The 15170-nt window shown below is 32.8% G+C and overlaps 1 protein-coding gene across 1 annotated transcript in view; it reads right to left on the reverse strand.

The window, feature by feature from the left end:
* LOC109088470 (A disintegrin and metalloproteinase with thrombospondin motifs 20-like) overlaps positions 1 to 15170 on the reverse strand; it is a 116214-nt gene that overhangs the window by 70033 nt on the left and 31011 nt on the right. The window contains exons 6-10 of the mRNA XM_042752788.1: positions 14803 to 14886; positions 13278 to 13402; positions 13128 to 13168; positions 9600 to 9705; positions 4869 to 5015 (exon numbers count right to left, since the gene is read on the reverse strand). Coding sequence (XP_042608722.1) covers positions 4869 to 5015; positions 9600 to 9705; positions 13128 to 13168; positions 13278 to 13402; positions 14803 to 14886 — 503 coding nt within the window. The remainder of the gene's footprint in view (positions 1 to 4868; positions 5016 to 9599; positions 9706 to 13127; positions 13169 to 13277; positions 13403 to 14802; positions 14887 to 15170) is intronic.

The raw sequence follows: 15170 nt of genomic DNA on the forward strand, positions 1-15170 counted from the left end.
GTCTTGACATATGCATCCCACCACGCCCTTCCTTTGAAACACATAAAGGAGCTACAAAAGAGCAGGGCACCACATTGAAGCTCATTGAATTGTTGGGCTTAAGGTCTCTGAATGGCTCTTTCAGCCAGACAGAGAACAAAATAAACCTCCTTTCTCCATTCACCAGCTCACCTTTCTGCAAGGGAGAACGGAAATCGAGGCTCAAAGTAGCCATGTGATGTAATTACGTGAGTTGTTGATGTCGCTGGTTCAATTTGTCCTTGGCTTTGAGATTAAACACCTGCGTCAGCTGATTTAGTGCTCTTCTTACCTCGCTCACCCTTCACTCCCACTCCACACACCCTACGAGACACCATGGAAAAACAGACACTACTCGAGGTGCATGCGTCCTTCTGCAGGACTCATTTATCCATCAGAGTTACGATGACAGCGCAGTACGCTCTTGTCTCTCCGCACCTCGCCATCAGCTCGTAAGACTTTGAGTTATGAGTTCATCAAATCAGCAAGACTGAGGCTGACAGAAACCCTTCACATGAGTATGCCAGTGCAAAGCTCTTAAAGAGCGATAAGATTACAGTAAACTGAGAGCATCAGATCTCCAAGTATCTCACAGCTACGCTCAAGGGAGTGTGAGCATGTGAATTCAGGCTCTTTCAAATGATTAGAACCACAAACACTGGACAATTTGCATCCTAACACTGGAGTTAAAGAGACAGTTCATCCAAAACAGAAAGGTGTGCACGCCGAAGAAGATATGTGACCCTGCAGCACAGAAGCAGTCATAAGTAGCACGTGTGTATTTGTAGCGATAGACAACAATACATTGTATGAGTCAAAATTATCCATTTTTCTTTTATGCCAAAAATCATTAGGATATTAAGTAAAGATAATGTTACAATTTTGTAAATTTCCTACCGTAAATTTATCAAAACTTAATTTTTTTATTTTTTATCCAGATTTTCAAATTCTGAAATTGGTCCATGGCCACATATTTAGATGATAGTTGGATTTTTTAATAATTTAACAACACATTTGCATGTCCATGGTAGTCTGATGTTAGTTAACATGCAGCTAAACAAACAAAATATTTAGTTTTATTTGAATGTTTTTGTTTTATAATAAATGTATTCATTTTAATTTGGCAGTTACTTATTTATTTCAAGTTTATTTTTAATTTTTTTGGTATTTGAAATAAAGCTGATATTAAATAAAACATAACTATTGATAAACATAAATATTGACTACAGATGAAAAACTTAAAGTTAAAAAATGTAAATGAAAGTTTGAAATTTTGCCGTAGCATCAAACTAAAATAAAAACATTTAGGTTGAAGTACTTAAACTGGAATAAAGTAAATTACAAATATCTAAAAATCTAAATAAATGATAGAATGAACAAATAAATGAATGAATGACAAAGGCAGACAACAAAATTACTAAAACCTAAACTAAATTTAACATTTTAATGAGCAAAACTGAAAATGAAAACTAAAAATACAAAAATAAAAACTACTTCCATATATTAATAAATACTATACTAGTAAATTAAAATGAAAACTGAAAATATAAAAATAAAAGCTAATTCAATATATGAATAAATAGCACACTAGTAAATAAAAACAAAAATAAATATTGACTATGCACAAAAAACAAAGTAAATATTGTCTGAACTGAAATAAATTACAGATCTGAAAAACTAAATGAATGAATTAATAAATAAAAATGACAAAGGCACATAACAAAATTACTAAAACCTAAATGAAAATATACATTTTGATTAACTATAAAAATAAAAGCTAATTCAATACATTAATAAACAGTACACTAGTATATACATTAAATAGCATGCCTAAACCAACTAATAACCATCACTAACCAGCTAGAAACCATTTCAAACTAGCTGGATTTTCTGGAATTTCCTTCAGACAAATATCAAACATTTTGAAACAGACTTTACGAGGGTGAATAAATAATGTCAAAATGATCATTTTTGCAGGAACTATCCCATTAAGACACTATTTATATACCCTAGTATTTACTGTGGTACTCCCAAGGAACTTTGCAGAAGACTTACCATGATGCATGTGCAAAAACCTGATAACACCAAGGTACTTTTTAGAAAAAGTGCTGTCAGGTTTCTTTGAGTTCAGGTCAGGCTGCGCCTTTCTGGCACAGACATGAAGTCCACACCTGGAGATCATTTGGGCGGGTTACTAAAGTGAGTTTATTAAGGAAAATGACTCAGACGTATTATTATCGAAGATTTTTTGGACATGTATCATGGTAGCTCGGAGAAACAAGTAAATATCATGGTACATAAATACAGTAATCATTCAGTACCATGGTATTAGTATCATCTCCATGGTTTTCTCTGTTCAGATGACAGATTAAAGACGTCATTCTAGCCTTCTTATGAATAATATCCACAACTTCTATGTAAGGCGTGTCTGAGCGAGCAACACTTAGCAAAGGTCAAGCGGCCTGATTTTCATTAGTAAAGTGAGGGATTTGATATATTGTGAGTTTAAGCATGAGAATCGAAACATGAACGGCAGATTTGTCCTTGAACAGGGCGAGCAGGCTGCGAGAACAGAACGAGTTTCTCATTAATCAAGACATTCAGCTGCTGCTTCTAAAAGCCTCAATGAACGTCTGACAGACTGAGCTTTAATGCAAAGAGAAGCGTCTGAGATACACTGTTTCTCCAATCATCTGCGTCCGTTTGTGGACCCTGTAGGTCACGGAGTGGAAAAATGACAAGCTTTTCAGAAAACAGAATTTGTTTTTGCTTCCAAAATCGCAGATTTTCCACTAACAAGCTGATTTTTCCATGCAAAAAAAAAAAATACTCCATTACAGTTTTGTATAGTATTGTACAGCCGAGTGAACCGGGTTAATAATCAAACACATTAACTTAAACTGCTTTGGGATTCTGAGAAGTCATTAATAGATTAAAACGAGCAACATTAGAGCCACTGAGAATAATGTGCAAATGAGTTGTTTTGATTAATCCGAAGCTCTTCCGGCCGGATCAAATGTGTGTGCATGCACTGTTTTGCTGTGTTTTTTCTCTTTAATCTCCTGACAGGAGAGTGTTGAGTCTTGAAGAGCTCTTGAGGTTGAATGGACAGTCAAAACACAGATGCACTTGAGCGGTTCTGGACCACTTTTAACACTTTACATTGCTTTTCCCACCAACGAACAGAGCTCCTGTAGCAAATGCATATGCTTTCCTCTAATGCACTGTCTGTCTGTTTTTGATCAAACCTTTCAAAGCGGAAAAGAAACTACACAAATGTCAGCATTTTCTCAAAGCAATGAGATTAAAAGCAGAGAAAAAAAATACCCAAATAATCTAGAGTTTCAGTGGAAATCTCAACAATATGTCACACATCTCAAAAATATCAAACTCCAATAAGTCTCCTGAGCTATGAAAAAGCTGAATTTGTCCTACTATAGAAGAAATTACTCAAACTATCAACCAAAAGCACTTGATATTGAAAAAACTGTCCTAAAGTAAATATAAATGGTGTCCACAAACCATTTTACTTAAAAAAAAAAAAGATTAAAACTATCAACCAAAGCACTTGATATTAATTAATTAATTAATTATTATTATTATTATTATAAAACCAACATAAACAGTGGTCACAAACCTTTTTGCAATGTGTTGTATACAGAAGAAATTACAAAAAAAAGTAATTTCCAAAATTATCAGCCAACGGCATACAAAACTGCCCTACACTGAAAAAAAATTCATTTCAAAGTTGTTAATATAATAAAGATTTTACAGGCAATTTCTGAATGAAAACTGTTTTTAAAACCAATTTTTCTCAGTGTAAAGTCAACATAAACAATGTTCATGAACCAACTCACTACAAGTTAAAATATCCCAATATAGAGATGTAAACAATAATCAAAATCAAAAACAGATGCTTCCTTTTCTATTAAATAATGCACCAATTATTAATTTAATCACATACAACCAGGAAAAGCTATTAAAAAGGTAAAAAAATAAAAAATAATTTGAAAATGAAAATTTCATGTCAACAGCACCTTTAGAAATATAATAAAAGCTAATATTTACTGGGAAAATAGTGACGTGTTCAAAATTTATTTTACCCTCTATACACACACACACACACACGTTTCATTGGTCTTCTCTGTGCATTCCTAACCCTTGTTGAGTTTCTTCTAGGCTGCGTAACCTGTGGATCCACGATCCTGACCCTGATCCGCAGGCCTTTGACTGCTGGAGCCACTGGAGCGCAGACGAGATCAAAGGGTCACGTCCAGAGAAAATCTAATTATAGCTGACACTTCCTGTCTTACAGGGAAGCCCTTCAGCTGCGTCTCCTTCCTCTCCGGACCCCTCAATGAGCCGTCGCCCCGGGTTACGTCTGCCGAGGGGCCAAGAACGCCAGCGACTAAATGACTGTCCGGCTCCCAGAGAGAAAGCAGACAGACTCAGACCAGAGCGGGACAGGAAGAGCTCCTCTCAAAGGGGAAGTGCAATTTTGAGCTCTGAGGAGCATGACCTGTTGAGGATTTGCTCAAAGGTCAATTTAACTTTAAAACCACGGAGCTGACATCTGATATTAGCACACTGACATATAAACCAACAGCCTGCTGGGAAAACCACGTCTCAGCAGCTGCACTGACCAGATAAACCAGTTCCCTACCAGCTGAACACCAATTTGAACAATCACCTAAACTAACTAAACTAACAGCCAAACGAGAAATGTTTTAAAACTGACTTTAAATACTGGGAATAAAAATCTGGAATGGGAATTTCATTAATATGTTCCAGGGATTCCCAAGGTTTTTTAGATTAGATTGAACTGGTGGCAGATGTAACTGAGCACCTACTCCAGGAAATCTGTGATGTATTTGCGGCTGCATTTGGACCAGGACCAGGGGCTGGTGTCGTAGTTGAGCGTCGGGGCCATGACGTGGTACTGATGCTTGATTCCCGCCTCGCGGCACTTCGGACTGTCGTCATGAGGCATGTTGAACCTGAAACACACACAACATACAGTTCAGCAGGTGCTTCTCACAAACACTTCAGGACATTAGTGTTTCTGCACTTCCAGATATGAGGATATGAGTAATATGAAAGTACTGCAAATGTATCTGGTAAAATGATGATCATAGTATGGTAACTGATAAATATATAATATTTTATAAGATACTTATAATTCTATAATTATTTTAAGATACTTCAAAGAATGATACATAGTAGGACCACGGTATTTTGTATGGAAGCTTATTTCCTCCACGGAACAAAAATTTAAAAGGTAATTCTGACTTTTTCTGCAAGTCTGAGAAAAGTCTGAATTGTGTGTGTGGGGGGGGGTGATTTTTTTTTTATATTATTACGTGGTGGAAACAAAAAGACAGAACTGTGAGATATAAACTCAGAATTATGAGAGAAAGTGATAACTGGTAGAAGTAAACTCAAAATTCTGAGAGAAACATTGAAAATGTAGGATGTAAACTCAGAATTCAAATAAAGGAGTCAAACTGTGAGATGCAAACTACAAATTCAGAGACAAAAACTCAAAATTATGAGATGTAAATTCAGAATTCTGAGAAAAAAAGTCAGAATTACGAGATGTAAACTCAGGATTCTGAGGAAAAAAAACTCAAAATTATGAGATGTAAGCTAAGAATTCCGAGAAACCTCAAAATTGTGAGATTTAAATTCAGAATTCAGAGAAAAGGTCTGAATTATTAGACGTACACTCAGAATTCTGAAAAAAGAAAAAATTTAGATGCAAACTCAGAATTCCCAAAAAATTAAATAAAAGGAATTTCAAATTATGAGATGTAAACTCAGAATTCCAAGAAAAAAAAAAGAATTTAAAATTACGATGTAAACTCAGAATTCCAAGAAAAAAAATTGAAAAATACAAGATGTAAATTCATAGTTCCGAGAAAAAAAAAATCTAAATTGCAAGATTAAAACTTCGATTCTGAGAGAAAAAAAAAAAAGTAAAAATTGCGAGATGTTAACTCAGGATTCCGAGAAAAAAAAACCTCAAAATTATGAGATGTAAGCTAAGAATTCCGAGAAACCTCAAAATAAACTCAGGATTCATAGGAGAAAACTACTCAAAATTATTGTGAGATTTAAATTTAGGATTCAGAAAAGGTATGGGTTTGTGATTTTTAGATGTCAGAGTTATGATTATGATATCCGAGAAACCTCAAAAAAATTAAAAAATCTAAAATTAAGTTTGAACTGCGATTACGAGGGGAATTAAAAATTACGAGATGAAAACTCTGAACTCTTTGAGAAAAAAATCTGAATTGCGAGATGTATACTCAGAATTCTAAGAAAAATTCAAAAGTATGCGATGTAATCCAAAATTCAGAGAAAAGAAAAAAGTCGTAATTTTGTAATTACAAAATTACTAAATTTTTCTTTTGAATTGTGTTATATATTGTGTATAAAAAGTCAAAAAGTCGCTATATTTTTATATTTTTAGCCATCGTTTTGTGTCAATGCTGTAATGTGTGCGACTCTCAACAGGATATGAAACCTCTTTTTATTACAGACAGGAAGAGTCCAGCAATAAAATCTTAAAATAAGAGCTGCATCGAGGCGAATCTGATGTCAGAGTCCAGAAACAGCTGTGAAATCAGACACACGACAGCTACAGCACGGCGAGGAACACAGCTGTGTTGATGCAGATCCTACAGACTCCAACTGTGAGGCTTCATCCACATGTTAAAACACATTTCACATGTTACATTCGTGAAATACTTTTGCTGTCAGAATCCGTTTCATTTCAAGAACATCTGTGCCGCTCGTGTGAAGAGCTTGATCAAAAAATGAATATTCTGTCATCATTTATTCACACTTAAATCATTCCAACCCCATTTCTTCAGTGGACAATGTCCACACTGCTTTTATTGCACTTTTATAGAAATGTTTTGTCATTTTTTAGACCTGGTACACATCCAGTTTTGTTGCATGGAAAGAGCATGTTTGGAACAAGATGATGACAAATTAATGACAAAAGATTTATTTTTAGGTGAACTATTCCTTAGAAAAGTCTTATCTTGCTCCATGGAGTCAACAGCTTGTCAATGTCGAGTTTTGGACAGAGCCAAATGTTCTGCATTGCATCAAAATAAAAGGATTTTCAGCTATAAAACAAATGAAAGATGAAATGTTACAGCCTAATGGAGTCATTTATCAGCTTTAAAGACTCATGATTTGTTCTTAATGGATCTCAATGACCTCTGACTGATTAAAACAAAATTATGCTCTTCCTCAGTATTTTTGTCTTAATTTCCAGTTCAAATATATAAATATTTGTTAAATCAAGACACATTCGCTTAAGTTGCAAAACTACTTGAGATATTAAGTTTTGTTTTCTGAAAAATAGTGTTTATGCTATGAACTAGAAAAAAATCTGCCAATGTGGTCAAAAAATAAACTTAATTCAAAGGGAAAACAAGCTTATTTTTCTGATCCCATTGGCAGATATTTGTTCTTGTTTTAAGCAAAAACTCACTTAATTTTGATGCTTTTTTTTTTTCAGAAAATAACCTATATCTTGTAATTTTGCTACTCAAGTAAATGTATCTTTATTTTTGAATGTTTACATATTTGTGCTGGAAAACAAGACAAAAAATCATGTTCATTCTTAGTATTTTTGTCTTGCTTACCAATACAAATATCTGTATATCTTAAAGCAACATTAATTTACTTAAGAAACAAAATAACTTACATTATTAAAAAAAAAAAAAATCTGAAAAAAAAGTAGTAATTTTACATTTAAAACAAGAAAATCTGCCAACAAGCTCAGAAGATAACTTTAGCTTAATTTAAAGTGTATGTTTCTTTGAGTAATTTTGCTTCTTAAGTAAATATATTTTCATTAAAAATATATATATATTTTACTAAATACAAGTCAAAATACTGGGTACACTGTGAAACTGATTTTCTTTCATTTTTGTAATTTTTTTTTTTAAGTTTTCCAGTCCAAGTATCTAAACGTCTTAAATTAAGATTCATATTAAGATTCATTTACCTGAGCAGTAAAATGACAAAATATTAAGTCTTGTTTCCTAAAAAAAATAAAATAAAAAATGCATCAAAACTAAGTTAAGAGAGAAACAGAAAACAAGTTTATTTGTCTGATACCATTTTTCTAAAGCATGAACTTATGATCATTTTTCTTAATCATTTATCTTAATATGTAATTTTGATTCCCAAGTAAATGCATTTTGTTTTTTAGAATGTTTATATACACTACCAGTGTTTACAAAAAAAGAAAAAAAAGAAAACAAGAACAATACTAATTAAAAAAATAAGCATAAACTCACTTATTCTTTAATCTTAATAAACGACTTTATATCTGATGTTATTTAGTGTCTAAAGTAAATGCATCTTGATTTACGATACTTGATGTTTGTCCTGGAAAACGAGACAAAAATACTGAGAACATTATCTGATGGACAGACTGTAACTGTATTGTGCTGTGCTTTGGCTTTGCTTTCGGAAAACTGAATCTGAGCAGCGGTTTGTCCTCGTCGTCCCACTGTGGCGCAGGAATCCCCTCCGGATGAGAGGCGGACGAATATCTGTCATTCTTTCACACTGCACTCATTTATACCACTCGAAGCACAGCTCCTAAATGCTCCGGGCTCACGTAACCTCATCATCCTGATGATTTACTCACCCCCATGTCATCCAAGATGTTCATGTCCGTCTTTCTTCAGTTGCAAAGAAATTAAGTTTTAATAAAGTCAAATGCCCTTTATAATAAAGGTAAAACAACGATGTCTGATGATTTTAAAGCTGGAAGAGAATATGGGATGGAGTTTTTAAATTAAGTACAAAGATGAAGAACTAATCGCGCGTGACCTTCCCAACAGGATTACGCAATGTATAAAGATGCACATCGCAGAGTCCGAGCAAGCTGAGAATTTGTGGTTAAAAAGTGGATTACTATTTTATTTTTTCCTGAAAATGACTGATTGTTTGGCTAGATAAGACCCTTATTTCTTGGCTGGAATCATGTAGAGTCCTTTGAAGCTGCACTGAAACTGCATTTTTAACCTTCAACCCGTTGATCCCCATTGAAGTCCACTATATGGAGAAAAATCCTGCAATGTTTTCCTCCAAAAACTTAATTTCTTTGCAACTGTTAAAAGATGGACATGAACAAATTTAAGGTCCTTGCAATCTGAGTCAGACATTTTTGTATGCATCTTTCCATTTTTTTTCCTTTTATTTTTTTTTCCGTATTTGTCATCTTTTCCTATCAAAAAGCATTCTACAGATGCAAAAACGCAGAAAATCGAACATGGTCCGAATTTTTTATGAAGGACGAAAGTTTTAGTCTGTAAACGTGATTTGCACAACGTGAGGTTGTATTTATTTTTTAATGTGCAAAAATTTCGGGCAATAATTTAGGAGTCAGTGTGCAAAGACCTTTAATTTCTTTGCGACTGAAGAAAGACACACATGAACATCTTGGATGACATGGGGGTGAGTATCAGGAAATTTTTATTCTGGAAGTGGACTTATCCTTTAAAGCGGCGGGGCTTTATTGGGTTTTAAGAGTCTTTGGGGTGACTTACACGTGTCCGAGCTCGTGAGCGATGGTGAAGGATGCACTCAGGCCGTTCTCCTCGCTGATGGAGCAGCTTCGGTACGGGTCACACATCGTCCCCAGCTCCGCCAGACCTCATTACACACACAGACAGACAGAGAGCAGACATGTTCACAAGTCTCCGAGGACCAAGTGCAAGTCAAGTCTCAAGTCTTTGTTCTATTTTTAGCAACACTTCTTTCAGCTAGTTATTGAGGCTAAACCAGTTTTGAAATACTGAATTGAGGATACGATTGTCTTTTTATTATTTCTCAGACATAATGCTGCACATTTCTTTGTAAGACTGAAGTACGTTGACTAACAAACCTAAACTGAAATTTTAAAACAAATCCCAATCAATCAAATGTGACCCTGGATCACAAAACCTGTCATAAGGGTCAGTTTTTTGAAATTGAGATATAATAAATAATATTTCCATTGATGTGTGGTTTGTTAGGAGGACAAAATTTGACCGAGATAGAACTATTTGAAAATCTGGAATCTGAGGGTGCAAAAAAAAAAAAACTGGATTCTGAGGGTGCAAAAAAAAAAAATCTGGAATCTGAGGGTGCAAAAAAATAAATCTGGAATCTGAGGGCGAAAAAAAATAATTTTTTTTTTTTATATATATATATGGTATTAAAATCACAAAATATCTTCACGGAACATGATCTTTACTTAATATCATAATGATTTTTGGTGTAAAAGAGAAATGTATAATTTTGACCCATACAATGTATTGTTGTCTATTGCTACAAATATACCTGTGCTACTTATGACTGCTTCTGTGCTCCAGGATCACAAATGAATAACACAAATAAAATAAATCTCATATAAACAAACTAAGGATTTGTCTGTGCTCTTTTCATTTAAAATTAGAGGCAACCACAGTATTTTAAACACAATCCAAACAAAGATGCAGCATGCATGCAGCATGAGCAGTTTTAATCTAAATTGGATTGTATAATTTGAAAATGTGAGCAAATATGGAATGGTCTGACTTTAGTTTTGTGAAACTATAGGCTACTACATTAAATATCTGCATGTAGCAAAACAGAAGACAGGCTGGATGAGAATGCAGATTCACTCTCTGGCAGCAGGTGGCGCTTATGGCACAGCAGCGATACAGTGTTTTATTGTTTGCCGCTGTAAACAAAGCAGCACTGCGGTTATGAACACTACTTTAATAGCTATGCATTATACAGAGGCAAGATGAAAAGAAAACGCCATCTAAACTTTTCTAAAACCAGTAAGTTCCCCTCAAGTCTCTATTTATGTAACTTAAGTGCAACTCAAGTCCAAGTCACAGACTCGAGTTTCCATCTCTGAGAGAGAGCATGACTTTATTATCCAATGCTTTTGGTGGTTTTTGGGCCCTAAACACCTGCTGGGGCCCGGCACAGGTGGCTGTTCCTATACGACACGCTGATGACAGACACGCAAATGAAGCACAGCTGACAGACTTTCTGCAGGATCTGGTTCTGCTTCAGGATCCTGCTTTCTGTCCATTCAGTGACCCCACACACTTTTTATATTTTTTGGCAGTTTGATGGCAAGTCAAAAAAATTAACCAAAAAAAATTATAATTTAAATAATTGATTACACAGGTATGTTGCACTTTCAAACTAGTTTTGAAAATAAAATAAATAAATAAATAAATAAAATATTAAAAAGAAGAAGAAGAAAAAACACTAAAATAGTATTTTAAAAACAAAACACGAATCAAATGTTTTACGTAATTTAACTCGTATGAAGCAATAAGCATTATTGTAGCATGACCTACAAGACTGCATGCACTGATGTTTTATTCAGCAAGAAAAATAAATAGTTATTTTGACATTTTAAAACAAACCTCTGGCAATTTGATCAAATAATGAGTCAAAAGGAGAAAAATAAATATTATTAAAATGACTGATTCATTTAGAAAGAAAACAGTCATATAAATAGATATTTTGCATTTTCAACCCTTTTTATAAAAATAATTATCATAAAAAAAATAATGATTAAAATGACTGATTTATTGATAAAGAAAAAGGTCAAATAAGTATATATTTTACATTTATTCTATATATTCCAAAAAAGTTTGGAAACATTACTATTTTTAATGTTTTTGAAAGAAGTTTCTTCTGCTCATCAAGCCTGCATTTATTTGATCAAAAATACAGAAAAATAATGTAATATTGTGATATATTAATACAATTTAAAATAATTGTTTTTAAATTTATTATACTTTAAATTATCATTTATTTCTGTGATGCAAAGCTGAATTTTTAGGACCATTATCACATGATCCTTTAGAAATCATTCTAGTATGATGATTCATTATCAAAGTTGGAAACAGTTCTGCTGCTTAATATTTTTTCAGAACATGTGATACTTTTTTAGGATACTTTGATGAATAAAAAAAAAAAAAAAAAAAAAAAAAAAGAAGCTATGGTTTTTAAAATATAAATATTTTGTAATAACAATATACACTACTGGTCAGTAATTTGGGGTCAGTAATTTTTTTTTTCTTTCTTTTTTTTAAAATAAAATCAATACTTTATTAAGCAAGGATGTGTTAAATTGATAAAAAGTGATAGTAAAGAAAATATGTTTTTAGAATATATATTATTAGAATGTTTTTATTTTATTTTGAATAAATGCAGTTCTTTTTAACCTTTTATTCATCAAATATATTAGACAGCAGAACTGTTTCCAACACTCATAATAAATCAGAATATTAGAATGATTTCTAAATGATCATGTGATAGACTGGATGTTACATGTGACACTGAAGGCTGGAGTAATGATGCTGAAAATTCAGCTGCGCATCACAGGAATAAATTATTTTTTTATATATAGTATATTCAAATAGAAAACTATTATTTTAAAGTTGTAATAATATTTCACAATATTACTGTTTTTTCTGTATTTTTGATCACATAAATGCAGGCTTGATGAGCAGAAGAGACTTCTTTCAAAAACATTAAAAATAGTAATGTTTCCAAACTTTTGACCTGTACTGTGTATATATATAATATATATATATATATATATATGAGATATATATATATATATATATATATATTATAATAGTATATATATATATAAACATTTTGGCAGTCTAATCAAATAATAAATCAAAAAGGAGAAAAATATTTAAAATCTTGATTAATTTAGAAAGAATAAATAGTCAAATAAAAACATATTTCACATTTACTAACTTTTTGTGAAAAATATTAACAATAATAACAACAACAACAACAACAATACATTAAAAATTAATTATACTTTGGGAGTTGTTTCAAATAAAAAGTCAAAAAATGATATTTAAAAATTGCATATGAAACTGTATGCAGCAACAAGCACTGCTGTGCATGACCACACTAATGTTTAATTCAGCAAAAAATAAAAGTCGCATTTTTTAAACCAACCTGAGAACACTGCATTGTGGGATACAGTATATCATCCAGCTGCACAGAGCAATTATAATACTGCAGAGATAATCGATCAGGACAGTAGTGTGCAGTCTTACCTAACGTGTCACACTTGTCCTTGGCTCGGCAGATGTCCTCCCTGAGAAACAAACACATCCCATAATAGTGTTTATGCTGAACGCTCAAGCTCAAACAGAACACACTGTAGAAGGCAGAGGTCATGAGGTCAAAGGTCAAGTTCAGGTCACCTGGTGATGAGCAGCGCCGTGTCGTGATGACCCGGGTGACTGTCGTCCAGAACGTTGTGACTCTGCTGCCACATGCAGAAGTTATGAAGCGTCGCAGTGGCGTAGAAGTTTATATTCGGCCCTTCCTGAGGAAAACACAAACCCAGCTCTTATAGAGGAATAACTGCTCGGAGGATGCGCTCTCATGTCTCTCAACACGTCATTTCCTTAAGAACCAGTTACTAATGTGTTTAAAGTATAGAAACAAATGTGGAGGAGCTCAGAGTGTTTGATGAGAAATGACTGAGATCATATTAAAATATACATTTTTATTTAATTCTGCATGAAGATTTTGCTGTTCAAATTTTTATGCATTTTTGCCAGTTTAATGAGAGTCAAAAAGGAGAAAACGAACCATTTTTAAATGACAAAATTTAAAATATCAAGAGAAAAATACATAAACGGATATTTTGCCTTTTTAAACAATTTTTTTGGGTGGTTTGAGGAAAAGTCAAAATAGTCAAAAAGGAGAAATTATATTTTTTTAGAAGAAATAAAAAAATTCTAAAAATATTTCAGAAAATATCTGAAGTAAAATGTTTTTTTTTCATTCTTATTTTATTTCAGTAAACATTTTTATTTTGAGTAATGTAAATGTGTATGTTTTTCATGGTTTTCGTTTTAAATAAATATAATAACTCTGATATTGAGTCAATGAAAAAGAAAGAAAATATTTTTTAAAAATTAATGTGAAACAGTATGCAGTACAACAAGCACATGATAAGTTGTTTATTTCTAGGAGTTTATTTTAAATAAATGTTTAATTTGCACTTTCAAAACTATTATTATGTAAAAATGTTCACAGTCTCATCAAAAAAATTAAAAAAATTAAAATGGCATCTTTTTTTTAAATTCATTAAATGTATTCATAAATTGAATTTTGAATGTGAAGCACTATGCAGCATAAGCATTACCAACACTGATGATTTACTCAGCAAGAAAAACATCTAGATAGTCACTCTGCATTTTTAAAACTATTACAACAGTTTGAGACACTGCTGAGCTCTAGATGAGAGATTACTGTAGTCTTCATTCGAGATGTAAACATATCAAAATCTCACCATACCATATTATCGTGATATGAAGTCCACGATACGATATTTATTGCGATATTTAAAAAAAAAAGACAAATGAAGAATTGGAAAAAAATGAAAATTTTGTACATTTTAAAGGTAAATTATTTTATCTAATGCACTTTGAGAGTTCAAAATTAAGAGCTTCAACTCATGTTTCTTAACTAAGAAAACTTGAGTCAGAAAAAACTGAATTGACTTGTAGCTGAACTTTAAAGGGGACTCAACACTCTGCCAAAGAATAATGACCAAAACACAACTTTACAGACCTCTCATGTTTGAATAAGATGTTTAAATATATTTTAAAACCTACACTCTTTGCCTGGAAGACCTATTGTTTCATATCACCATGTGACCACGATAATATCGAGATAATGTGGTTAGATCCCTAGACGTGCCTGGTTCTGCTGTACCTGTTCGTTGTGTATGACGATGAGTTTGACGATCATGATGTTGATGAGGTTTCCTACACTGGGGTCTCTGTAGATCGCAGCGACCTGATAGCACAGACAACACAGAACACAGTTCAGTCCAAAATACCCACAAACCACTGCGCTGCCAAATATACTGAGAAACCCAATCAGATCCCACGATCAGACCCGGACTGACCTGTGACCCGGTTCTTATCGTTTACTAAGACTAAAACCATTACAACTTGTTTTTATTTTTGTTACTTAAAATAAATGCTAAAAAATATTTGATTTCAGCTAGTATTTCTAATTATTGTTTACTTTAACTTAAATATGAAATTAAAATTAATAAAAACTATATAAACATGTTT

The sequence above is a fragment of the Cyprinus carpio genome, chromosome B25 (genome assembly GCF_018340385.1).
Source record: "Cyprinus carpio isolate SPL01 chromosome B25, ASM1834038v1, whole genome shotgun sequence".
Taxonomy (NCBI): Eukaryota; Metazoa; Chordata; class Actinopteri; order Cypriniformes; family Cyprinidae; genus Cyprinus; species Cyprinus carpio.